Genomic DNA, 27,217 nt, shown 5'->3' on the forward strand with positions numbered 1-27,217 from the left:
CAAATCCAATCTAAGTACAGCATAGATTTTATATAGAACTTGCTCTTGGGCAGATTCAGATAAATGCTCAGGATGCTTAACTTGGAGATCAAAAAGACAGGTAAGTTGACCTTACGAAGATTATGAAAGAAGATATTAATACTCCATGAGAAGTGTGAGATTTCTAGGTGAGAAGATATTCAGCACAGGAACAAACACCTCTGCCTAGGAGCATGCAGACTTTTTTCAGATTGCTGATGTTTTTAATGACAGCTGCTTTGTGCAAATGTGTACAGAGAATGCCCAATTTAGATGTTTCCATGATGCTGTGCAAGAGCTATTCTGCATATGAGCATTATGATGCAAAGCATGTTCTGTTTGACCACTCAGTGTTTTGCTCTGTCTTTAGAAATAAAATCCTGAGAGGCTGGTATTTTATGCACGTGTGTGCATTAGATGGGTTGTTTTGGGATAGGCAATTTGTTTTGTTTATTTTTCAGACTATCTAAAATGGAGAAGTTGTTTGACAAATTACAGTGTTGGAATTCAGCTTCTTGTTTTTGGGGCTTCATCTCCAGTCCACTGAGGTGGCTGTTGTCCCAGTTCAGGCAATCTGGTTTTGAAGAGTACTTGTTTCTTCCCAGTACTACTTTGCTTTACACAGGATGTGGTGTTGGTGCTTATCTTCTCTACGTGGAGGTATCCTTCATAGCAAGTTTAATGACAACAAAACAGTAACAACTATTTTAAGTCATGTGTCTATAGCATCAGAGAAATAGAGAATACATTTAATAGAGGGACAGTGTGTGGCTATTGACTGCACAGGAACTAGCCCTGTTCATAAAAGCCAAAGGTTGTGGACTGTATAATACCATACTAGGTAGCATCCACCATCTTTCTCATTCCTTCTTGTCCCCAGTCTGTAATATACATGTAAGTAAAGCAAACTGATCCTTGGAATAGAGCAGTAGTCCTGTATTAGCCATATACAAATTAAATCAAGAGAAATGTGTAAATGGCCCATAGGCCCTGGGTCTCTCACATCTGGTACACCAGAGCAGAGCAACAACGTGGATCAGACAAGCAGGCAGTGATTTGAAAGTTCAAGTGAATGTATAAGGTTGAAAACTCCTTGAAGAGGGGGGTGAGAGATTTCCCTCTAAAAACACTTGTCTGAAAGACAGAGCTTTTTAAAGTGGGGGAGCAAACAGTGAATTTTAATTAGGAAAATGGTTTTAATAGGCTAAAAACAATCAAAATACCCCTTTGTGTCTTAAAGGCAGTGGTACTGGCAACCTCAGCACTGCACAGATTTATACCATATAAACATTGACAAATGAACCAAAGAAGAATTAAAATCTTGTTGGAAAACTAAGACAAATATAGCCGTCGTATATATGTTATGGATTTTTTTTTTCCCTTCAGAATTAGCAACTGTTAATGGGAATTAAGAGAGAAGATAGAACATCCTGGTTTAAATTGAGTAGCATAAGTGAGTAAAAATGATTTATGTAGTTCTCTTACATGCTTATGATTGTCCCAGAGCTTTAATGAATGTCTTCCCTTTGCTGACATCCTCCAAATTTGTCTCACAGAATTAAGTTAGTGTGGGATTATGTCTCCATTACAATGCTCCAGAAATCGACATTTTAAAAGAAGTTAAGACTTCTGTCCTCTTCCTGAATGCTTCTTCTCTCAAAGTACAAGGAAATAAAACAGCCTGCAACAACCCTTACTCACTGTTTGGCTGGGAAGGTGGCTTCAGGGTGGTGACTTCTGCTATTCGTGGTTCTTTGTAACACCTGCAAGCGTGCTCGGTGTTTGGTGATACATACGATAGTAAGTACCAGCTAAGTGGTGAGCGAAATAGAGGAGCAACAGGTTGTAACAGCATGATGCTGGTACAAGGAAAGATGTTCTGGACCAGTGAGGCTCACGTAAAGTGGGTTACTGGGGTAAAACATAATCATCTCTGCCTTGCTCTTTCTTTTTTGCCTCTTTCCTCACCTTTGATCTATGACTAACTCTGACTACCTTTGACTATCTTTGCTCTCCTGTAACTACTCTGCCTCGCAAAACCTTTTGTGGAGTGAGTTTGCTCCAGCAGTGTGTGCACAATGTCTGCCTTTTAGATTTTTCATCAGAGGCCACATGTTGTGCCATCAGGAATAAACTTGCCTGACTCGCTTCTAATTTGAAATTTGATTTCTTAAATGTTAATAAATTAAAAAAAGAAAAAAAAAGGGGAAAAAAAAAAGCTGTCATGCTGTGACATGTGAAGGGAACAGAAGCTATGGACTGGGGAAAATATCTTCTCACTAGAAAAGATCTTTGAAGAGAGAAAATAAATTCCCTATGGAAAGATCAAAGCACATGAATTTAATGGATTATGACAAGGTAAAATACCTGGAGAAAATAGTAGGTTCAAACATAAAAGAGGGAAATAGGAAAGAGTGTTTTTTTGTTGGAGATAAAGGATAGTTAGATGGCTAGCTAAGTACTTGAGATTATATGTTGTAGCTGAAGGGCTGTTAGCGGGAATAGGGATTTCTTTCCTCATGCCTGGCACAGCCTCCACTTATGCGGTTTCGAGGTAGCCTTGGAGTTGCAGTCCTGAATTCCTCCTCTATTGCAGTGCTCTGTGCTGGTGTCTACAGCCTAATGCATCCTGTAGTGCAACCAGACCCCCTCAGACTGACGCAAGGCTGATGTAATAACTCTTAAAGTCACTTTAATAGTCTGATTAGGTCCTGCTAGGGCCAAAAAATATATGGAGTTTATCAAAGAAAAAAAAAGGCAGAGACCCTTCTGGTGAGCTAGGAAATGTTCATGGGTGAAGGACTCTGGAAAAACTTTTGTTCAGGTGGTTGTTATCAAAGATCATCTGTACCGCTATAGGTATCTTTGTGCCTTCTTCATTGCTGCAGTGTTTGATGCCTCACAATCATACAGAAATGGAAACAGAGAACTACAGCTAAGGCACAAAGACAGATCCTCAAAGATCTTGCCCTCAGTGGCATACACATCAGTGGGAATCAGACGTTTGAAATGCCTCTCAAGAAGCTGGGATCAGGTGACTTTGTCCAAGGCTATGCTGGGTTTCTGTGGCAGAGCAGGCGCCGTACCTCACTTCTCCCATTTGGTCACCCATCCTTCCTCCCGTCCCATCACAAAGCAGAAGTCCCAGGGGACTTGTGCCAGTGCTTTACATGCACCAGGAGGTTCACCTGCGCTAATTACAAAGTAAGTGTTGGATCTACTGAGAGATACTCAGCCACCCAGAACTATCTGTGGTGCTGTCTGCCCCTCTGGTTTATTTCTCTATACGTTTGAGCAGTTGCATCTCCACAAACCTGCTGGTTGTTTTCTGGATTGACAGTGATGTCTACATTGAGTGAGAACCCAACGTTTGTTGCCTACCCTTCTTAGCAACACCCACTTGCCCTTTGTCTTGGGTCAATTTCTCATTTGCTTTTTCACAGTTCTTAAGAAACAACCTGCCCCTCTTGTCTTTCTGTCTACAGAAGTTTATTTTGAAAAAGGCAGTAGATTTGTATAGTGACTGGAGGCAAGAAAAGTTTGGATATGTGGGACACCTCTGTATTGATGATCTGATGGAGAGCTGATCAATACTGGAGTGTATTTAGAAGTGCAGTGTCTTACCTGTGACCGTATACTATGAGAGAGGTGTCGTTAACCAGATGGGGTGAGGGAGGGATTAAGGCTCTGGTAAATCCTAGTCTCCCAGACCTCTCTCCTCATTAATACTGTCTGTACTTTGTGTGTTCTCCTCTGCCCTGTGATTTTTTTTAACTTCCAAGAAGTGGCTGAACTGATGTAGGAACTGTGTTGCTTCCAGCTCACAGGCAACTTCAAATTAAATATATACTTAACTTAATAAAAAATAAAATTGTAAGCCTTTCTTTTTGTTAGACAGCTTCACTTTAAATTAGAAATTCTTTTTCCTTGTTTTACAGCAGCTGCAAGAGCAGTAGTCTCTCTTGTCTGTCCTCACGACGAGAAAGAATTACGTAAAGGAATAGATTCCAGTGGGTGCATAGTCCAGAAGGAGTAGAGCAACATGATTACAAAATTTAGTTATTAATAGCAAAATGCTTCTATCGTCTATTCTCTTAAGATCTTGTTTAGTTTGGTGTAGTATAGACCAGAGAAACAAAAAGTGATGGGAACTAGATGCAGCAAGACTGGGTTGGATAGAGCAAATAGTTTTGATTAAAATGCTATTACTGTACCCATCTAGACATGAGAAGATAAGAGACCTTGACCTGAATATTTTATATTCAGAATTCTTCATAATAGGATGTCAACAAAATTTAGAAGCAAGTAGTGGAAGGACAGCTGCCATTGGGTGACTTACGCAATATGTCAAGAACTGGTATAGTATTGAGGTCTTTGCCAGCTCTGGGTATGAGGCCCATGCTTCTCCCACCTTTTCTAGGAGAACGGGTCTGTTACAGTCCTTTCTGTGTCATGAGAAAATTGTGCATTTTATGTTATGTTTGGCACCACAGTTGTATCTTTTGCTTTTAGTATCGAAAATAGATATTTGGAGTTGTGGAGCTTAACCAAACTGCAGCAATTGCTGGTTACCAGTTACACTCTGGGCCTATACAGGTGTGTGTATATAAGGGCTAGTAGCCTGGTACCTCATAATTAGCAAATTCCTTAATTCCTTCAAAAGCAATAAATCAGGATGTTGAACAAAGGCTTTTATTTTTTTTAACCCTCCATCTTAGTTTAGATACTGAAATTTCAGTTTTCAAGCTTTATGTTATCATGTTCCACTTCTACAAAGTGGTAATCACAGTGGTGGCCTTTTGGCATGTGCTGTTCCTGCCAGGCCCAGAGCAACCAACCTCCTCTGTGCAGTAGCAGGGAGTGCTGCTCCCAAAGACCATTTGTGGGTACAAAAGTGCAGTGCCTCCTTCTCTTCCATCTCTTTCTCTTTCCCAAAGCTAAGTATGGCTTTTCTTTTGTATATTGCCAATTTTACCACCAATCATTTCCATTTCAGTGCTGATGTGTGGAAGATGATAACATACAAAACATTGCTACAGTAGGGTACTACTATGAGATGATGCTGGCAACACATGCAATTAGCCATATTAATTTCTTCTCTTTTAATAGCTGGGGAGAAAACACATGGAATTAGTGAGCAACAAAACCTCAGTTTTCATTTGAAAAAGGAAATAGAGAATGATTCATTCTAAAACCATACGCTCCAAAGGAGGAAGATTTGAATTATTAACAACATATCTAAACATGATGGGTGCTGACACCTCCATCTCTTTTATTTTTACTGCCATGTATTTTCTTCACATGCAGTGAGAGAATTTACACTACAGGAAGTGTTAATGGTTTCACGCTTCCTACCCATTTTTAGCTGCCTAATTTATGGAAAGCCATTACTAGGTGAGTCACTGCTTTCACAGGATTAGTGTGGCTGAGAGCGAGCTTTGGGTGTTCCTTTAATTTCCATATTTGCTTGAAAGGAACAACAGACCCACATTAAAACTGTTAGTGTTTGGTATTACAGTAGAGTTCAGAGTCTCTGCTCTACTTGATCATGTACAAATATTGCAGAGATGCTCCCTGTCCCTGTAAGCTAACAAGCTAAACAAAAAAGAAAGATAGAGACTTATTTACATTATGGAGTCAGGGTGTCTCATTGTTCAGAATTTGTGCCTAATTGGATGGGAGTTAAATATTTGCAAAGATTACAAACAGAAGCAATACTAGGAATCTCACTATAAAGAACTGTTCATCCTGCATCACCTATTGCAGAAGCACATTTACTCTCTTGTTGATCTTAAGAGGTTTTGGTTAGACATTCACAAGTTACAAAAAATAACAGCCAAGCCTGAGGATCAGGGTTTGCCGCTAATAGTAAAAGAACCATGGGTTGAAATACATTCGGGCTGTCTGTATCATGAATGTAACAGGAGAAATGTGGTGTGTAAAATACTCAAGCACTGAATAACGTGTAGATTTCATAGTCAATACTCTTTTGTAATAAATAATTCAGAAAGATTTATTCAGGTTAGAGAACGGTCTCCAGCAGGCAGTAACAGATAAAATTTAAAGGAAATCTTGAATTGATTTTTTTTTAACTAACTTACTCTTCTATAAACCTCTTAACTTGTCACAAAAGGCATGTGTTACCTATTATAAGTCTTTCACCCAATTAGAAGCTCTTAAACATCTACGTAGGTTTTTTTCTGCTACAGATTTTCTGTACAGGTCTTCCTCCAAAGGCTGTTTGTTTCCATTACGTGGAGGTTTCTTAATTAAGGGGCCCATATCTCACTGCACAGCACATAGCATGTAGTACAACTATCCATCTGGAGCTTCCACATTTGCCTTGCTGGGAAGTCTGTTGTGCAATTGAGTCAGTGTGCACCTGTGGCTGGGTTAACTTTGAACTACTGTCCTAAAGAAATTATAATTTTGGGTGCTATCTGTAGGTAATAATGAAATGAAGCATCACTAGGTCTCCCTCTTTGTTTTCCACTGAGGAGTTTGTGGGGGATGAAACTGGAGAAACAATGTTACAAGTAATTTATTGCTCAGGGTTCTTTTTCTCTCCCCAATTTCTTTCTATTCTGTCAGCTTCTTTTTTTTCACACCAATTACTCTGACTTAAGAAATTACACAGCTCTTCATAATAGTGCTTGAAGATTGGTATGTTTGCTGTATAAATTCTGAGGCAGATCTTCAGCTGCTACAAAGTGAAGTAACTCTGAAGCCACAACCTTTTTTTTTTCAGCTAAAGATCTTTTGTATATGAGCTATCCACTTTTTTCCTAGTTTTTTTTAAATGCTTGAAAGATTTTAAAAACAAAAGGAAAAAAATGGCATAGTGAATTATATGCATAAGGTTGGGAGACTAAGTTACTGGTGGCTTGTTAAATGCTAAGTTACAGAAACTAAATATAGATCACATTAATCAATTGGTGTATGTACATGCCTTTATGTGTACCTCCACGTGTACACTTTTGAAAGAGGTGTTAGAAAATAAATCCCAAACGACCCTTAAAATCTCTTATCAAACTGATCACAGGAGAATGGTTAATAAGTGATGTAGGCAAGTACAATAAAACATTCTTCAACTACTGTTTTGCAATAGGAGTCCGTGGTGGAGACAGAAGCCCATTGGAATTGACTTTTATAAGAAGAGTCAAAGTACTTCGAGTATTTAGAATTGAACTGTTCCAGTCTTGGTATCAATAAAAACTCATTGGGGACCCTAACCACAGAAAAGGCAGAAATTGTATATGAAGTGAAGAAGTATGATAATATACCATGAGTGTTTCTGCTATAAATAAATAAGCCAGTGGATTGAGTATTTGTCCTGCTTTGATGCATTTCATTTCCAAGCAAACTAACGTACAAATGATAAAAATAAAGCAAGCCATTACTAATACAGTTCTTCTGGCACCTTTACGGAAATCTGTGTTTCATTCTGTGGTGTGTACCACAGAGAAATTTGTGAGTCCAATACATATCTTCAAAGTAATAACTGACAAGTCAATAAAAGCAAGAATTAGCAGCCTCAGACCTGCCTCTTTCTTTTGTTTGACTCAATACATTCATACAAGGTTAGATGTTCTGGCAAGTGTCAGTTTAATGGATACAGTCAGAATACTTTAATGCCTACTTTATTTGCTGCTGGTTATAACTGAATCAAGCAAAAATGTTCTTTCCTTTCGGACATTGACAATTGTCTCCAACTGCACCACAGGACATCTAAAATGGTAAGACGGAGCTATACTCTGCTATTAAAAGCCCCTTGGACATTGCCTGATACATTGTGGAGTTGTGACAGTAATATTCTACTATAATCGCTTTCTTAAGATGATGACAGAGCACTGCAATTGCTGTCATTTTTTCAGTATGAGTTAAACCAAATATGTGTGATTCAGGCATATTCGCTTGACAGAATGCTCTGAATTTACATGATTAGAAAGCTCTTCAGATTAAATGCAGTTCATCAAGGCATTTTTCACAAGTAAAATGCCTGTGTCAGATTGGCCACTTTTTCTTGACGATGGTAGGAGAGTAATCTTACTGAATTCAAGAAAAATCTCTGAACTACCTGCACATGCCATCAGGTAGGTAGGTAAATAATGTCTCTAATTAGTTCCAGATGTAAAACTGCATGTGCAAGATTGAAGGCTGAGTTGAAGTTCTTTCAAAAAAAAAAAAGTACAAAGTGGTACTACAAACTTTTGAAAAAGAGGCTCTTCCAGAAAATCAGGCCCTTCAAATCTATTGAATGTCATCACATGTTAGTGAAAATCTTAGTAAGAAAAAATGCTTAGCAAAGAGTGTTAGAACGTTCTTTATCGTTGCAGTATCGTTCAGCAAGATTGTATACAGAAGTATGCAGCAGGTTCTTTGGAACACTGACATAAAACATAGTTATGTGGTCTCAAGTTGTCAATAACCACTTACAAACTGTTTTATGCTAGTTTCAAGCTCCTTGCAGAAGTATTGGTATTAATCCACATATGTACAGATGCTGCATTACATATGATGGCTGCTGGTAATCATGTGAATGCAATACAATTGTTGCAACTAGTAAGAACTTGCATTTATTTTTAAAAAGCTGTGGTACTATGCAGTAACTCAGATGTTTTGATATTTTTGAGGTCCTGATTCTGCAAGAAACTTACTGGAGAGAAACTATGAATTTGGTACAGCCTTATCCAGAGAAGATTATAGCAGAACGCAAGAGGGGAGTCAAAAACTAGACAGGTGCTCCTTTGATAAAAGAAGTTGGATCATCTTATTTCATTGTGTTTACTTCCCTATGTGAGCACAAAGTAAATAAACCTGCTTTAACTATGCTTGGTTGGATGAGTGTTGGTGAGATTGTGATAATTACAGGTTCATTATTGGAAACTGTATGCGGTTCTTTTAATTCATGAAAGACAATCTCTGTTAGTGTTTAGTGACTTTATATAAAGAGTATATGAGCAAAATAAATAGAAAGAAAACCTTTAAAATTAGCAATGTCCCAGAAGATGAGATTGTTAACAAAATTGTTTTTTCTGCAAGTTACAGATTACCTTTCATTTACTTGGATAACTTGGATGTAGCAGATTAGCATATACTTTATCCTAAATTTGATTTAGCATTTATTGATAAAAACCAAATTAATTCAAATAGAGGTTGTTTTTTTCAAATGAACTGCAGTTAAAATCACAGACTAAGGCCAAAATGCCATTAAATTCTGACTTTTTGCATCGTATAGCTATCTTATTTCACAGTTTACTTTTTTAAGCCATTACAAGTTTGTTTGAATTACAGCAAGGATTGGTTTGTTGATGTTCAGGTTTTTTATTTGGAATGTAGCCTTCATTTAACCATTTGAATTGATAACCCACTAATCTTAGACCATTATGTTTTTGTTTGCTAGACTGGAGAATAATCTAATGTCTAGCATCTTCTCCCTGAGCTCTGATGGTCACTGTTTTTGAGGTTTTGAGATACATACATACATACACACACATGCACACACACATATATGTTCATGCATACATATATGTGGAATTACTTCAGTCCCTTTTAAATAGCCTGCATAACAAGGTCTTACACCAGTAACTTTTATGATTTTGTAGTGAATCAATACTTCACAGTTTATTATTTCTTTGACTTTTCAATTTGGAATTGCCTATAAGAAGTCTGAGCATCTAACAATTTTTTTGAAAAATCATTTGCAAGTAATCTCTGAGAATTGTTATTCAGTGGATTACTCACAAGCTGTTAGTTGTTTTTACTTGAAATCTGATGGAAAAAACTGAAATGTGGTTTGTTCATTTAGGCTAGATTAATTCCGTAATTTTCTCCTCAATTTGAACATTGGAATTGGGCTTCAAAATCTGTTTTCCCAATAATATTGTAGTTTATCTTTCTGATAATATTTGTCTCAGTTAACTCATTCAAATATTCACAGACAGCAGGTACTGCAAATTTTAATGCTTTTATGCGTATATTATTAAATTTTTTTTAGGAAGTTAGCCAATTCTAATTAAGACTATGAAACTGAATCAACCTAGTTTTAAAGAGAACAGGCAATGAGAGAACTCTGCTTTGATTTGAATGGGTCCCTTCACAGGTTAAAATGTGTTTTGCAAAAGATCTCTTAGACACTTGCTCCAGAGTCACTGTGATTTCTACAAACTTGGCAAGGAAAATTACTTCTGTTCATTTCCTGTACTAAATTGCTCTATAGATGTTCAGCCGCTCTAGGACTTCATGGATAAAATAAAGAGTTTGCTGTTAAGGTTTTCATGCAGGCACAAAGATTGTTCATATTCACAACTAACAAATCTTTCTTTTCTAGTTTTCTAGTTCTAATCTAGTCCCTCAGCTGATTCATGATTGAGGGACCTATGCTACAGATACACTTTGGCCAGTCCTCAGTTAGGGGCCCTAACACTAAGCATTGGAAAGCATACTTGCAAGGATTAATGGCTCTGTCTGGTGCCCTAGGATCTTTGCTTGAGTTAAAAGTGCTAAATGAACCATTGAAATGTCTGATACAAATATCACTGGGAAAAAAACCAGACAAGGCTGAGGCAGACAAACCTGTTTCAGATCTGAAGTAGAAGTCAGTCCTGCCTAGAGATAAGGGAATGGTCAAGATGAACTCCTGAGGCCTTTTCCAGATAAAATTTCTATTTTCCATTATTCTGTTAGGGGGAAAAAAAACGTTCAACCTCAGTCAAAAGGATGTCTCCAGCTAGAAACACTCCTAGTTATGTAAAAATCTGTTGCTTACATTGGAAACTGACTGACCTTGTGTGGTTATGCCCCACTTCCCTTTCTCTTAGTTCCCAAAATTTTTACTCTCAGTCCAAAGCCTAAGGATTTCATATTGCCATCTAAATAAAATCTAATTTAATTATTGGCTAGTTAACTTTAAGGGAATACCTTATTGGTATGGAATGCTTAATGCCATGTGTCATCTGTGCATCTAACAGCAGTCTTCTTTCTAGGCTAACACATCTATCTGTGAGAATTATAAGGCATGACTTATAATTGTATCCTTTTAAAGCACTTATCATTTATTAAGTTTTGCTGCATTCAGTGACCATGTTGGTTATCTGGAAGCACAATGATTCTGGGGCTGTGCATTGTCAGGTCACTAATCTCCATCCTGCACTCAGCCTATCAGCCACATGGGAATGACTCATTCTCTGCAAACCTCCTGTTGCTTAGTAGCTGTTTGTAATGTGAAAGAGAGTTGGGAAAGTAGTGGTGAGGTAAGAAGAAAGGGCTGGGAGGCAGTCTTCTTGGCTGCCTAAAAGGAACTTGTGAATGAGGGTATTATTTGACCTTCTAATTGGTGAGGAATTTTTCTGTTTCCTCACAGATACAAGGTGCGTGAATTTATGTGCTCTGCCCCTCTCTGTTCTCTGCAGTATCCAGGAAAGTTAGTCATGCTTGTGGTCCTTTATTGTATACATTTATTTATTTACCACCGTGGTACTGCTTTCTCTTTTAATAGTATCTCTTTGTTACCTAGGGAACTGGTTACAGCCCTGCACATTTCTTCCTCTGGTGCGTCATGATGCTCCCATATGCCGTACACAAGGTTCTCAAAAGCTTTTGAAGAACTGTATGCCTGAAACCTGTTGTGCCAGGCCTGCATTACAGCACTGGCACCAGCATGATGACTGAAATCAAAAAAGGGTACAGGAGCCAAAGAGGAATAAAAAAAAAATAGTAGCAGCTCTGCCAAGGCATTGAATCTTGCTGTAGGTAGGCTGAATTTGTTGTGGACAGGTGTATTTAATTCCCAATATTTAGTTGGGATAGCCGTAGAAAGTTATTTAGCTTTTTTATGGAAACAAACCGCACAAATAATATTCGCTTCTAAACTAAAGTATGTATCTGTATTCCAATCATAATAGCAGGAGGTAATACTTTACCCTTCAAGGGATGTAACACAGATGGAAAGACTGAGCTTGAAGAGTAGCTTTGAGGGCAGGAAGTGTTAGCTATGGGAATGCTTCAGTGATCTGACTTTTTCTTTGTTATTATAAACAGGGCTTTATGGTTGATTGTAAACGGATTGCTTTGTCCCAAATATGATTCTCACCAATTTCTTCTCACTTGAAAAACATATGGACAGTTCAAATTTTGATTAAGTCTTTGACTTTCAGAGCATAACAGGTTTAAATCTCAAACATTTCTCCTCAATCCTACTGCATTTCTTGTTTTCAAAAAAGGAGATGAGGAACAAGTGGTTACTTTTGAAGTGTTGTAAAAATAATTAACTTCCAAGTTTCAGATGAATGCTAAGCAAAATAGCAATACTCACTCAGCAGCCATGGAGGAGAGTGTTTCCGTTTATCTAGAGAACCCCAGGGGCTGCTTATAATGATGCAACTGACAACAGATTTTCAGCGAAGTGTCTAAGCATTTTAACAAATAGGAAAAGGCAGTCTCTCTCTCAACTAAAAGATAGAACCAAGATAAACTGGTCTTTACTGAATTAATAGAAGTTTATGGATTTATTTGGGGGAAAAAAGGCAAAATTGAAGTTCAGTTTCTGGACTGTAGCAATTTGCGAATATACAGGTGTGCACAATGTTGATTTAAATACCTCAACTAAATTAGAAAATCAGATGCCATATCTCAGCCTCAGCATTGATTCACAGAGTATGTCTGTAAGCTTCTGAAATCACACCAGGGGTTCTGGAAATGTGATTTAAACACAGGTCTTTGTGTAAAGCAAAGATGGTCATTAAAAAAAATCAGAGTTTTGAGAGAAAGACAGATGGGAAGATAAAGATGGGAGCATAGTTTAAGGGGAAACTACAAGGCTCTCAGTGATCCCATGAGGATGGGAGTCTGAAGAGTTTAGGGGAGATGTCTGTGATTATATAGACAAATCTTATTTTACACATTTAAAGTGCTCAAAACATGTTTAAATATGGATGGTATAATTTTCTGTTAGGCAGTATTTAATGAATTCACATTAGTTTGCCAAATAAATCATTTGGCAAAGTAGTCTTAAAGATCTTCTTTAAAAGGTCTTTAAAACTCTGGTTTTGTTGTATTCAAAATGTTCTGGGGTTTTGGGTTTTTTCATTCAATGAGAGTTTGAAATGAGAAGTTTCCTTTTATTGCTTTAATATATTTGATTGGTTAAATGGAATCTAGTTTCAGCAATCGATGGATGTTGAAACTGGGGAGAAAAAACATTGCGTATGAATCATAACACTGTGGGAAGGTGGAGCACCTGCGATAAGGACACGGTCACTTGCACATGGTAGCTATGTTTCATGGCAGCTCTTCAAGAACTGAACATGATATTTTGTGAGAAATAAGGATTAAAGTTTGGCTTTAAGTACAGATACTTTTGCTATTCTTTCTTAAAACTTGCACATACTGTGTGACTGCTGTTTACGTAATGAATAGGCAGGATACAATGTTCACTGTAGTTTTCTTGGCCAAGTAGTTAGAGAATATTTAAGCTTAATAAGCCTCCTGATAATTAAACTTTAATATAAGTAAGGATGGTAGTTACTCTATAAAGTTCAGTTGTGATGAAACTGCCACTGAATAGATGCATATAGAAAGGCTACAAAAACATTTCACTGCTGATGGAAATGTGACTTTTTTCAGCTGTTTTGTTGTTGCAAAGGCTTTTTTAATTAAAAAAAAAAAAAGAATGTTAATAGTTGATTTCTTTCTAAAGTGCAACAAGAATGCTGGGAAGTAATTTACAGGCAAATGGAAAGCCCCCAAGCCTCCTAGGTTTTAATTTGGGTCTCTCAAAAGACAGGCACAGAAAACATCCTTGATCCAAAAAATATTACTTAAAAGTAGTGAAAGCATATGAATCTTACCATTCCTTTGAGAGTCTTCCTTGCTCCTCTGTATCAGAGTTAACTTTCAACTGACTGAAACCAGCAACAAATCACAGCAGTTTCTTCTGCACCAGTACATGAGTCAGCGAGTAGGGGATGGCTGAGTCAAACTCTACCCTGATCCTTCCCTCCCACTCCCTGCCCAGCTGCTGCCTGTTTACTCCTTTGGGTATAGCCCATGATCCTGGAAGCCTACACAGAAAGCTAGAAATAGTGGATGCTCTTCCTCCTCTGCATGAGAACATAGGTGAAGTCTAACCATAACGTATCACATCAGCATGAACTTCAAGTACATCAGCTTGTGTTCAGAAATAGGACTTGGGACTTTGCTTAAAGGTGACCATTTCCACTGATCTGTGTCCTTAGTGAGTGCTCTAGAGGTTGAAAATAGAGGTTTGTGAATCTGGAATATCTGGCAGACCAGGATGTTTAACATCATCAGCTTGTTCAAATGCACTCTGGCTTTAGAGTCCTGAATTTTTGAAACATTTCTCTAGCAACATGTTTGGTATTTATGTATTTCCCCTATAGTTTCCAAGACAGATTGTGTTTCTTCTTTTTCTTCCAATATGGAGAGGAAAATGACAGCAATTATACTGACTGCATTTTCAGTGTATTTATTGCTTTATTCTTGATTTGTTTCAGGCATATCTCACTAAGGCACTGAGTAAAACATTGTTCTGTTAGGCTTCTCCCCCACAGCCTGGTACGCTTTGGCGATTTTCTGCTTTAATCCAGTGTTGTTTCAGTTTGCAATCACTTTTCTCTTTCCCTAATTTCAGACCAGTAACTTAGTACTAGAAAAATAAAGGCTTTGTGTTATCCAGGATTTGATTTCTCTGTCGAATCTCTTGGTTTTGGAGGGTTTTTTTATGCCCAGTAAAATCACTCTCCTATTTATAAACTAAAATTCTTTTAATAAAGTTTTCTAGGGAGCAAAATGCAACTCTGCCTGTGATGGTCAGTCTTTGTGTTATTTTTCCAGGTGTGTAAGGTAACCTCAGTGTGCAAGACAGAGCTGTTGTAACTGGAGAAGGGCTGCTACCGGTGCACCTTGCAAAGTCAAGAGGTCTCAGGGACAGAGTTGAAGACCGCATCAGCTCAAATGGGCTAGATTAAGATAAAAACATATGGGGCTGATGGAGCATAAGGCACTTTTTAAAAATAAAATTCTGGTATTTTTTGTAACGGTATGCTCATTTACCTACACCTTTGAATCTATTTGAAATTGGCAACCCATGCTGAGTGCTAGATTTAATCTATGTTCAACTAACTTGAAATAGTAACCATTTTGTGACAAAATCAGATCACAGAACTGATCTTTGTGCCAGTTTTATTGCCCTTGGCCCACATCATAACCCGGACACCCACGGTTAACAGATTGAGAAACTTCAAAAAAATTAAAAATTAAAAAAAAAAAAGAAGCTTGTATTCTTTCAGCTAATGAGGAGAAATTACTGTAAGAGGCTGAAACCTGCTAATTCTGAAATCTTGTAAGAAATAATAAAAGGTACAGTCAATACTACCTAGGAACTAGAGATAATACTTCCTTTTAAAAATTGACTTCTAGTGCCATACAGTGTTTTGGTATTTTTCTGTGTAGACATTGCACTGAAGATAGTTTTTAGTTATTAACTATTATGAATATTTCACATGATGGATTTTCCACATTTTCTTACTAAACTGTAATTTCTATCCAAAAGCAGCATGATGCAAATTAAGAATTTAAACAAACAACATTTAGAAAACAATAAATTACATTTATCTTTTTTACAATATAATGTTAATGTCAATATAAATATTAAGATAAAGTTTTTAATAATTACTTACACCTGTATTTGCTTTCATTCTCTAATTAAAATAAACCTAATTTAGTATAAAGATTACAGTTTGTTTCAAATCAGCAAATAATGAGAATTAACCCTTTTCTAAGAAAAAAAACCAATATGGGACTAAAATTGGCTAAAGTCGCTGGTCAGTCTGAGAAAATGACCTCAAAATGAGGTTATTGACTTTAGGGTTGTTATTTCAGTTCTCTATATTTAAGTATACAGACTTGCAGTCCTTGTAGCTGTGAAAAAATATATGTAATTTGATCAGAGATTACCCAGATCTGTAGCTGGTCTAACGCAGAGGTTTGTTAGGGGCAAAGTCCCCTGCTGATCTGAGCAGGGCAGCAGAGATTCCCCGCTCCAGCTTACCTTGCTGGCAGTAGGCGAGCAGAGGTCCCACGTGCAGCAAGGTGCAGTGGGGCTGCCCCACAAGCTAACCAGCTCCATTGGGTGCTCAGTAATATGGGGCTCTTCCATCCCTCTTGCGGTTGTTCCCAGAGAGACCTAATTTGCTGCTCTGCCCCTCTGGGAAGAGATGGGGAACCCTCATCGCTGCCACTGCTTTTGGAGAGGCAAATGCTATGGTGTAAAAATTAAAACTGGTATCACAGTGTGTGAGAGCCCAGATTTGGTTAGTCTAGTCTGGGTCAACACAATTCCTAACTGCAGTTTAAGTAGCAGACTGAGCTCTTTTAAGTGGATCAGATAGGTTACAGGTTATAATGGTGACTGTCTACTTGTCTGTCTGCTTCATTAGTTCCATACTTTTTTTTAAACCTTTCTTTTGTCCAGTTAAATGTGAAGATGAGACTGGTCAACCGGGATCTAAAGACATGGTAGAATTAGTTTGTATGTCCAGGTGCTTTTTTCAATAGGTGATCACTTAACACTAGCATATGTTAGATGGTTGGCTTCTCTAGTGTAGTTCTGAGTTTTTAATTTGTGAACATAAAATGTGTACCCTAACACCCTGAGTCATCTAACCCTTAATCATCCTTCAAGCAAACCTATAGACTGCTCTGCAAAGCGTGGTCAGTGGTTAACACATGAGTCAATATCCCTGCATTGTGTTGACATTATCTTAAGCCACAGCCTTTGCAAAAGATGACAGCAAGGGGAAAGAAGGATCTAAAAAAATCTGTAGTGTTGATATTTCAGAAAAGGAATCCTGCCTTCTGTGACTTTTCTGACTAACAGAAACCCCGCCTGAGTCACCGCAACTGGTTGTTGTGAAGACTACAATTTAGAGAAATTACGGAAACAATGCAACTCTTTCTGGCAAATTCTTCTGTTTGTCACAAAAAGCATTTGGTTGAACTAATTGGCTTGATTTAGAATTCAGGTGCTTTGGGCCTTGTAAGTAATAGTCATTTGGCTTGAATAGAAGATACTGGAGAAGATAAATCAGTCAATCATTACTAGCATAACAAGTGATGATCAAATTAAAGATGATGTCTTAAGGTTCCTCTATTTTTCCTCTGTGTGCATATTTAGCACACCAGATGGTCAATGCAGTCATAATAAACTGGTGGGAATATTTAATTAAATGTGTTCCCAGGACATTAAATGTAGGGTATTATTCTTTGGCTGACGATCAGAGTAAATATTTTGTAATAAGGGATAGTCCTTGTAGAATATTGCTGGTAGTACATGAAAATCACATTTGGGAAAAGAAATGTGTTCAAAGCAGAACTTTCTTCACAAAATTAAGACATCTCAAATGCTAATTCCTTTTATATGTGTGGGGTTATTTTTCCTACCACCAATTCACTATTACTCATTACTACCCAATTATTATAAATAGCATGAGAAATAATTTTAAAATTGATAGTCATAGAATGGAATGAGTCGAAAGTAAAGTCTCTAGCCATTTAATTGGCAATAGTCACATTTTTACTGAATACTGAAGGGCTCAGATGGAACACTGAAAAGCACAGTTAAGAACAACATCTCTGTTACAGCAGTGATGGTTCCCTGGTAGTGAAGGAAGCCTGTTTGCTCTTGTTGGGAGTTAATTCTGCTCCCTCTGTGAAATCTCAGAGGGCTGAAAACATCTTTCTATAGTCTGAAAATCCCTCCACCCCCAAGCATGCAAAAGTCCACTAGCCCAGCAGTGATACTCCTCTGTCAATAACCTAATTATCTTTTCACCCTAACCAGTTTTCTAATATCATTACTTTCTTCACTCTCACAGAGGAGCTCCCTCCCCCCGCACTGTGAAAGTGAGATTAGTGGAATGAAAACAAGGATAAACTTAGCCTATTAAAATTGGCTAGTTAATAACTGGAGGGGGAAGATCAGCTAGAAATCTGAAATACATACAATTAGTGGGCAACTGAACTGAAAAGCAAATTACCTTACTGAGTGCGTCTATCTTGGAACTGGGTAGGTCATGCTCTCTAGCCAGCGTTTTCTTTTGGAAAGTCCTCTCACCTTACAGGCAGAGAACATCATTATCTACTTGTGAGAAGGCTGACAACCTAATTCTGAAGGACACTTAATTTTTTTGGGGTGTTAGAAGTAAGTCGTCTTTTTTCTGAACCTCTCCTGAGAGAATTAGTGTGTGGTTTTGAAAGAGTAACAGGACCTGCCATTTGACGCTATCCCATTCACTAAGGGAAAAAGCAAAAATTTGGGTAGGAAGCATTGGGATGGATAGCTAAAGTCTCCTGATTTCTAGACACACACATCTATATATTCCCAAACAGAAACGCGATTGCGCACACACAACTGCGTTAGGCCTGTACTATTGTTAAGTTTGTACAGTTAAGCACACAAGTCTGGAAGGCCCAGAATTTTAACGAGTTTAGATATCAAAGGTACCAATTTCTCTGAGAGATGGCATGTAAATAGGTTAGCACAGAATTTTAGTCTGCCCTCTTTGGTTAGACTGGATTTTGTTAGGCCTGTGTCAAGCTGCACATAGCCAAAGTGATTGTTAAGAAAGCTTTTGTGCCAGTGTTGGCTAAACTGACTTACTGCAGAAATAAAATCCTATGTGATAGAATCCAATTAACAGAAAACTGGGAACTAGCAAATCCCTCCAGAAAGCAGAAGATTCTAAGTATTATCAGTAAAAGTCCCCCTTTGCAAATTAGCAGTGGAAAAATTGTTTTAGCTATTACTGCATAGGAATAAACAAAGCAAGTTCAAAACTAACAGCAAACCCTCAGTGCTATAGAGCTCCTTTATTTCCTTAGAGGCCCCCCCTACCTCAAAGCTTTCAGATGCATCTAAATTCACAGATGAACACTCTCAGTACCAGGGGCAATGTGAGAGTGGTTTGTTTCTACAGTTACTGTTAGGTCCAGGATCTTCACTGACATCCGTAGTCACTGAAGTAGTGTATGAATTTGCATTTGTAGCTAATTTTAATAATTGTTTTAGAGTTAAATCTCTAGAGTACAGAGCTATGGAAGTGTTCGGATTTATTTTACAATTAAATAAAGGGCTTTTTGTGGTGATTTTTTTTTTTTAATGCCTTTGGAACCACAGGCTGTCAAACCCCAGTTAAGCAGTCAAGCCCAAATAGGTAGATGCCTTTTGAAGGGGTCCAAATGGAAGAACAGTGTGTTAAATATACCTAAGTTTGGTTACAACAGTAAATATTTACTAGAGAAATACGGTACCTGGACAGTAAAAAAATAAAGAGGAAGAGAGGCAATGCAATTTTATGTTTTATTTGAACAACAGGGAAAGAGTTTGAGGACAGAGGAATCAAACTGGGATTCATAGAAAATTGCCTCCTTCATTTCACTTTTTATAGGGATCATTAGTTGAATCTTCTGCTGCATTGCTGCACTTTCACTGCCCCCTCCTCTGAGCTTTGCCAGCTGTTACCAGCTAAAGCTGTCTGATGTAATTCTCACTTTCCTCATGCTGTAACCTTTAACTGTCTAATACCTCTCACTATTTAAGTTTGAGGGGTAGAAAATAATTCCTGCTATTAGAAATAGGTTGTGAGCTTTGATTTGGAGTCAGTAGCTGAAGAAGAGGGGAGCAGAAGCATGGCAATGAAGAGGCCTGGGCTGCCTTGCCACAGGCTTCCTGTGCCACTGAGCAAGTCACTTAATCTCCCTGTACCTGTTTCCCAGCCATATGCAGGGATAATAGCTTTTCCTTAGCTTATTGCAGTGTTGTTAGGATAAAGACTTTGAAGGGATTAGGTCCTGTAGCTGGAGGCTTTCAAAGCACTTTGGATGGATAAAACAAGTTGCTGAAAGCTATAGAGGTCCTAATGTAAACTGTACCAAAGTCACATCGGTGGGCTGGCATCCTCCTGGTATTCGCATTGTGCATCTCCCTTCCCTAGCCTGAGTAACACAAAAAATTTCTCCTACATAGCTCACTCATACGAACAAAAATGGAAGTATGTGTCAGGCAGCTTCCCAAAATCTTAGATACACAGTCATCCTCAATGTTCTTTCAGCCAGTGCTGAAATGGAAAACAGTAACACTAGATACCTCCAGTTCTCTCTTAATTAGAGTTGCAGCTCCCTTTAACCTTTACAGCTAAGTAGTAAATTGCTTCCAAAATATCCAGGTGAGATGAGAAATCTCTTAGTCATGATTTTGACCTACCAGTTTCAGGCCCAGCAAGTAACCAGAAGAACTGAGGATGTTTGAGTCAGCTGAGACCATTTTACTGAATCACTAGGACAGTCCCCAAATGTTTCTTCATAGGTGGCTGCATACCTACACAGATCCAACACCTGCTTTCAATCAGTCAGATTGCTCATGTGCTAACTGAAGCAAAATCTGGCATGGTGGGGGGGTGAGTATGTAACTAATGTTATATAAAGAATGACCTAACTGCTGAGGCTCGAAGCGTGTGGTACTGTTGTCCTGAAGTAAGCATATTCATCGCTTTCCCAGGGCGTACCCCAGTGCTCTGACATTGCAGAGTGGTTGCCATTTAGGAATATTTGCTAGGGATTTATACCCTTTTTCACCAACAATAATAGAGCTTTGTCCCACCTTCAACATTAACTTGACCTGTTCTTGGGAGTGAAGGTTCTCGGCATCAATGGTAACTTTTTTCCTTTTTCTAGAAAAAAAAAAGTACACAAGTCTGATAGTTAAGGGCCTAATGATAGAGCTTTTATATGGATTTTTGCCTTCTTTTGTAGCTCCCCAAAATCATGCCAGGCGAAATTGGACTTTAAAGTTGTGAGGCTTCATGTATTTCAAAAGAAAGCCTCTCCAACATAGTGCTAATCTTTTGCATAAATTTCTTTGAATAATGCTTCTGCAAAATTATAAGCTGTTATGACACGGTACAGAGGCAATAATAGAAGAATTATGTAAATGTAGGCTGGACTTTCAGTCTAGCATTTTTGCACTAAGGTATCCCGAGAATATTGGTGCTTTCCAGTGATGTAGGCCTTCAATTCCCTTCTTTACTAGAAAACTTAGGTTGAAAGACAAACTCTTTAACAGACACCTTGTGGGACTGGAGCCAGATTAGCTCACAGAGGTACTGCCTTCTGCTGCTGCCCAGCTAGGATGGTTTCTACAGAGCTCAAACACTGGTAGGGCTGAGCCAGAAGCACGGAGACCCCTCTGTCCTGTTCTGAAGTGCCTTGGGAGGCCGGGAGGAGGAGAGGTGATGCAGGTATCTTTATGCTTGTTTTGCCTATTTTGGATGTTACATGCTGCCTAATGCCAAGAGAGGGCTCATGCCTTGTTGACCTGCAAGATCTGCTGGTGGCATTAAAGCCACGTGATTAAGGACTGACTTCCTAGAGCCTGTCTGGGAACCTGTGCTGTCCCCTCTGCAGTGGGTGCTGCATCTCTTCTGGGGAGCACTCCTCTGCTTGTGGCAGCTTGTTGGGGTTATGGCACCCACGAGGGCATGAGCAAGGCAGCTGCTCTTACTGGGCAAGGATAGCACAACTCCAGAGACAAAAGGTTTGGAAAGAGTGGCTCTGCACTGCAGGCAGCACCCGGCTCTGGTTACTCTTGTATTAGATTTTATGTATTTAATTAAGATAGATATGTTAATTTCAAGCTGCTTGTTCCTTAGCAGAAAGATTGCCATCTCTCTTTGGTAGTTACAGTAACTCCTGCTGGATGGTCAGGGCAGCTGTAAAAACACCCATTCTTCCCATCCATTCCTCCCTTACACAGGGAGCAGAGAAGCCCCAGGAAATACATTGAAAGCAAATTAGATGGCAGCAAGGATGCTGGAAGAGAACAAACTGGGAAGTGTCTACTTTATGCCAAATCATTTTAAGGACAGCCTGGGAGGTGCAAAAAAGATGAAAATTACTGGGCAGAAAAGGTATACGGCAGAGCACTGAACTTTTGAGTTATCACACAGATTTGACCAAGAACACCGCTGCACTTATAAGCTATGCTTACTAGAGAAAACACGTGGCCAGGAAAAACACTTCTTCTCATGTGCTTCCCTTCTGCAGTCTCTGGGCTGCTAACAGTACATAGCTCAAGAGGGAAGCTCCGTTAACGTTTGTAGTAGTGAAAAGTGTGACACAATGTTTCCATAGAAAGAATTCTGCTTGTGTTGATTGGGAAAAAGTCTATTTACTTCCTTGACTGCAAAGAAATTCCACAATTTCAATTTTAGCACTGTTGTTGTACCAGGAGCTCCCTTTGAAGTTGTTAATGCTCCAGGGATATCTTGTTTTGCATTATTTGAGTCTGATATACATTATAGTCAGATTTTGATCCTTTGTGACAACAGCATAAACTCAGAATAAATCCTGTTGGGATCCTGGTCCATGGCCCTTCAATGGAGTAATTCCATTGCAGGTGGCAGCAGCGTCTGGTCTTTTATGTGTTTAATAGTGGCTGTGAGGTCCTCAAAGGATGAGCAATTTGTGTACGGCTCAAGTTCTTTTCTTTCAACTAAAGTTTGATAATGATGTTCTCACCCACAGTTAAAAAAAAAGAAGTGTAAGATACAGCAGCGCTCTGGGTCTGCAAACAGCCGCTCCATCACTGGGAGTCTGTGAGGGTCAGCATTATCTGTAGGGATCTCGGCCTATAGGTGATACGTCAAACTGAATTTTGCAGCCTAAGGTGCCTTTGGGGAACTAACGATAGTGCCCCTAGGTGCTTTGACAGTGTATTAATGAGGCTATAATTCCAGCAGCATTAATCAGACCCCAGGATGTAAAAGGGAATGATTCACAGAGAAACACTGTGTTCCCTCAGTCTGTCACTGTGGGAAGGCATTGGTAATGCATGAGTGGGATTTGTGATATTTTTCATTTCACATGCTTAGGGATTTCCTCTGCAGCTTCAGGAAGGGTTTTACTTCTCTGCAGGAAGAAGTGACAGGGGTCCCTTGAAAGGAAAGGTAAGGTTTCACCACTTAAAGTGTGGGTGTGAAGAATGACTGGCTAAGGTTGAGGGACCCTGTTCAGGCCAGCATGGTGACTTGCCTGCACAAGCTTGTGTACTGAGACAGACTGGATCTGTTGTTGCATTTTAAGGGACTTTTGTTTTAAAGCAAGCTGGGGAAAGCCAGTGTTGATGCTTAAGAAAAAAGCTGATGCGCTGAAGATCAGGGCTCTGTTCACAGTACTGCTGCAAATATTCATCTAGCGTCTGCGGCAGATGTTCAACCTGGCCAGCTGCTCTGGTGGGGCATTTGGTGAGCACCGGTGGGGTGGTTAAGCATTGCTGAATGCCTGAGATGACTAACCCCATGCTGTGTGCAATTCTTACCCCTACTTCCTCTTCCATTTCTTTCTCCTCTCCTTTTGTTTATCTTTATTTGGTTAGCTTCCAGCCAAACACCAAGGAGCAGGGGAGTGCATCATTCAGCACACTGAGGAGGAAGGCAGGGCTGCAGCCCTGGCTCCTATAGCATCAACACAAAATACCTGTAGCAAAGTCTGTTTCCTTAGTGGGACATAAGTTCTGCCCTGCTAGTCAGGCCTGTGATCAGTTTGGCCGTTGGCCTAAGTTAGGGTAGATAATCTGAATTGTTTGCTGTTTAAAAAGGCAGCAAGGGAGGGGAAGAGTTTGATATGGTCCTATCAAGAAATAGTGTGAAAACTAATTGCAGCGTGGGGTGGAAGAGGACACCAGGGTTGTGATCCAGGAATGGAAAATGTGGGCTGTGAGACAATGGAAAACTCCTTTTAAGAGATATGTACTTTTAACTTGTTCCAGAAAAGGGGTAGTGAACAAGTGAAGATGGTTTCAGTCACTTATGTTCTCTGGTTTTGATCTAGGTCTGCTCCAACTCCTGCACAAGGTCCCACCAGTGCCGGGGCTGCAGGGCCACCTCCTGCTACCAATGTGTCAAGCAACAAACGGCTGCAGCAGACACAAGCCCGGGTGGATGAGGTAAGTGGCTCTAGGTGATTTGTTGCTTACCACAAGGGTGCTGATGTGATTTTTCTTTTTTCTTTAAAATGCTTTCGTCCCTAGTGATCCAGCAACTCCTGCTTCTCTGAAGGCAGTGGATCTAGGAAGTGAGGTTTACCAAAGGATGGCAGGCATTTATGAGGAGGCAGGTAGTACAAGGGAGATTCTGAGTACAAACATCCTTGTACCAGTTACACTTCCACAGAATAAACGTGGGCATTGGTGCCAATTCAGGAATTCATTCCAGTCAGTTAGGTTAGGAGGAAATGTCATAGTGGAACCAGCTCTTTTAAAGTGTTCCTGCGTTCCTAAAGGTTAGACGCTAATCTTACAGGCTGTTTCATAGGGACAGACCATTGGCTTCTCATAGGTAGATTCAAGCCATGAGAATTGTACAGTTGAGGGCTGTGTTCATTAGCCACAGCTCTATTTATTAATCATCACAATTTACCCCCAAAGAAAGGCACCCACACATGATGTCATAACAGCATCTTCAACAAATCCCTACTCCTTTTGTTGGTCTTGGAGGACCACGTGCCTGTTCCAGCATGGACCCTTAAATTCTTGTAGCATACAGACTACCCTGCCACCTTGGCTGTAATGCCAGTGTCCATCTAACTGCTGTGATAACGGGAGTAAGTGAGCATACCACCGCTCATGGGTGTAGTCCCTGAGCGTACCGGCAGTACAGGAGCAGCTGTAGCATCCTTGCACACCTGCTGTGCAGATTTGTGTGCTGGGTATTAGGTATAGGGTTTTGCTAAACCCCTACAAAGACTTAAGTAACTCATTGCTTACTGTCTATGGGGAAGTGGCCAGGGCTTGTGTGATTTTTTAATGCCAATTCAATAAAAGACACATTAGAAAATATGCATGTAAATAGCTAAAGGCCTCTATTTTCAAAAGCTCCAGGTATGCTTTAAAAATAGTAGAGAAGACCTCACAACAGCCAACTCAAATGCATTTCTTAAGATGAATTAAATACACCTGTCAAATTGAGCTTTGTCTTTCTGAGAACTTTTCTTTGCTGAAGATCTGAAACAGGGTCTTTCTGGCCTCCCAATTGCTGATGCTCAGAGCTGATCACTAGAATATACTCTGGCTGCAGAAATGTCTGCAGAAATTTCTAGGCCCAGTTCTCTCATTATCACTGATTTTCACATCACACTAACTTCACAAACCTGCTTAGTGGAGTGTCTCTTGCAGTGGGGAAAAGAATATTACATTTCAGCTTTTGTCTTGGGTCAGAATAATGAAATAAACTTCTTGTCCTGAACATATTATATCATGATGGTGCTGTAATTGTTTATGTGAGCTACAGCAAAAGTAATTGTCCCTAGAAGATGAAATATTGTTATTGTCTAAAACTAGTTATTGTCTAGTTATTGTCTAAAACGAGCGATGCAGGTCAGATACATAGGGCTCTTCAAGCAGATCAATGGAGATGGCTCCAGTGAGGCTAGTGAACCCCCGCTTTGTGTTTAAGATACTCTGTATTTTGAGACTTTTCACTCAAGCCCATGCAAGTTGGTCTTCTTGTGAAGCCTGATGGTGTAATTTTGGCAGGAACTCTTACCTGTTATGAGGGGACAATGAGTAGCTCTTGGATTTGAGGATTATGCAGGTGATGATAATCAGGGTCCACGTTTTTTTGCTTCCCGTTTGAGAGGGAAGCTGAGCTTGGTATGGAGTTTGAGTGGCTAGCACGTGGTCTGCAGATCCTTGTTTAATAGGGAAATCACAGTATAAGAACAGCCAAGGGGGAAAAACGCCACTGGGTTTTCAGTACTGTGAAGTCACTAGGGTGAAACTGGTTTATAGCACCTAAGGATCTGATCTCTTAAGCATTGCTTTGACCTTCCTACTACATCTTTCCTGATTGTTTTTCTTTCTTGTCTTGTGGGAAAGTAATCTGTAGGTGGCACCAAACACCACAGCACAGCACTACACTCTGCTCCAAGTGCTGTTCTGCACAGCACTTCAGACCCAAACCCAGAACTCAGCAACATGATCACGACTTTGCTTAAGAGAAAGTTCTTGGTCTTAGTAAAATGACTGACATTTTTAATGCTATATCAATGCTGACGTAGTATTTCAGCTATATCCATGTGGGGTTTTCCCCTCTGATTTCTCTAGGCATCCTAGAGCTTATTTTCTAAGGCTCAGATCTTGGTTTTAGTCTAGACAAACATTTATTTATTTGACAAAAATGCAGTCTCATCTGGACAATTGTTCACTATAGTCTGGTTAAATTCAATAAATAGTTTTGGGAAAAAAAAAGGAGAGAATGGGTAGGAAATGTTACAGTATTTTGTTTCAGCATTTTCAAATAGTTTAAGCTTTTCACTATGAAACATTGTACCGAGACAAAATTCAGCTAAATACTAGCTGAGAAATGAAAAAAAAAGTTTTTTTAAGTTGATATGAAGTTAAATGCTTGGAAGGTTTTGGTTTGGAAAAGCAAGTAAGAAAATTTGGGTTGACCAAAACATTTGATTTTGTTTCATGTTTGGTAGGCAAGTGAAACAAATCTTTTGAGTTTTGGAACAGCATCTAACCCTATGCCAGTCCTTTCAAAGATTCTTTCACTACCAGTTTCATCTCACTGTATTTAAATCATGTATTTTTAATAACTCTGGGTTTTTGCAGGTAATAGTTAAATTATATTAAATACAAAAACCATGGACTTCCTCATTACAGAGTATAAGAAGTAACAGACCAGCAACAATATTCACTGCTAGAATAAGTGGACACAACTTTACTGAGATTGGTATACTGTCTAACATTTACATTAGTGATGAATTTGTACAGGTTTTCTATTTAGAGTTATTGGCTTGCTAGAAGACGATTTTCGTCTAACTCAATGTATAAAATATATGCATGAATGGGCCTTACCTATTGTGTACTGGCTGTGCACACTTTTTTCACTGAGGCTGTGCAATGAGGTGGCATGAGCTCCCTGCTACACTTCAGCCTGAATTTTCTCAGGTAAAAGTTTCTCCTCCTCCACCTTCAAGCAGGACTTCAAATTATGGCTGGGAAGTCATCTTGTCTGAGAAAGATCTGCAGAATGAGTAAATTCCTTGGTCAAGAAATGCATACAGTTCCCTTTAGAGTGGCCTTTATCTACCCAATTTCTCTAGTTCAGGTAAGGAAATT

At 39.1% G+C, this 27,217-nt stretch overlaps 1 protein-coding gene across 2 annotated transcripts in view; it reads left to right on the forward strand.

Annotated features, from left to right (window-relative positions):
• The window catches only part of LOC142412350 (vesicle-associated membrane protein 2-like), a 45,197-nt gene that overhangs the window by 12,923 nt on the left and 5,057 nt on the right, over positions 1-27,217 (forward strand). For both annotated transcript variants that reach the window (XM_075507408.1, XM_075507407.1), the window contains exon 2: positions 23,923-24,037. In XM_075507408.1, the coding sequence (XP_075363523.1) occupies positions 23,923-24,037 (115 nt within the window). The remainder of the gene's footprint in view (positions 1-23,922; positions 24,038-27,217) is intronic.

Source organism: Mycteria americana, chromosome 7, assembly GCF_035582795.1.
Source record: "Mycteria americana isolate JAX WOST 10 ecotype Jacksonville Zoo and Gardens chromosome 7, USCA_MyAme_1.0, whole genome shotgun sequence".
NCBI lineage: Eukaryota > Metazoa > Chordata > Aves > Ciconiiformes > Ciconiidae > Mycteria > Mycteria americana.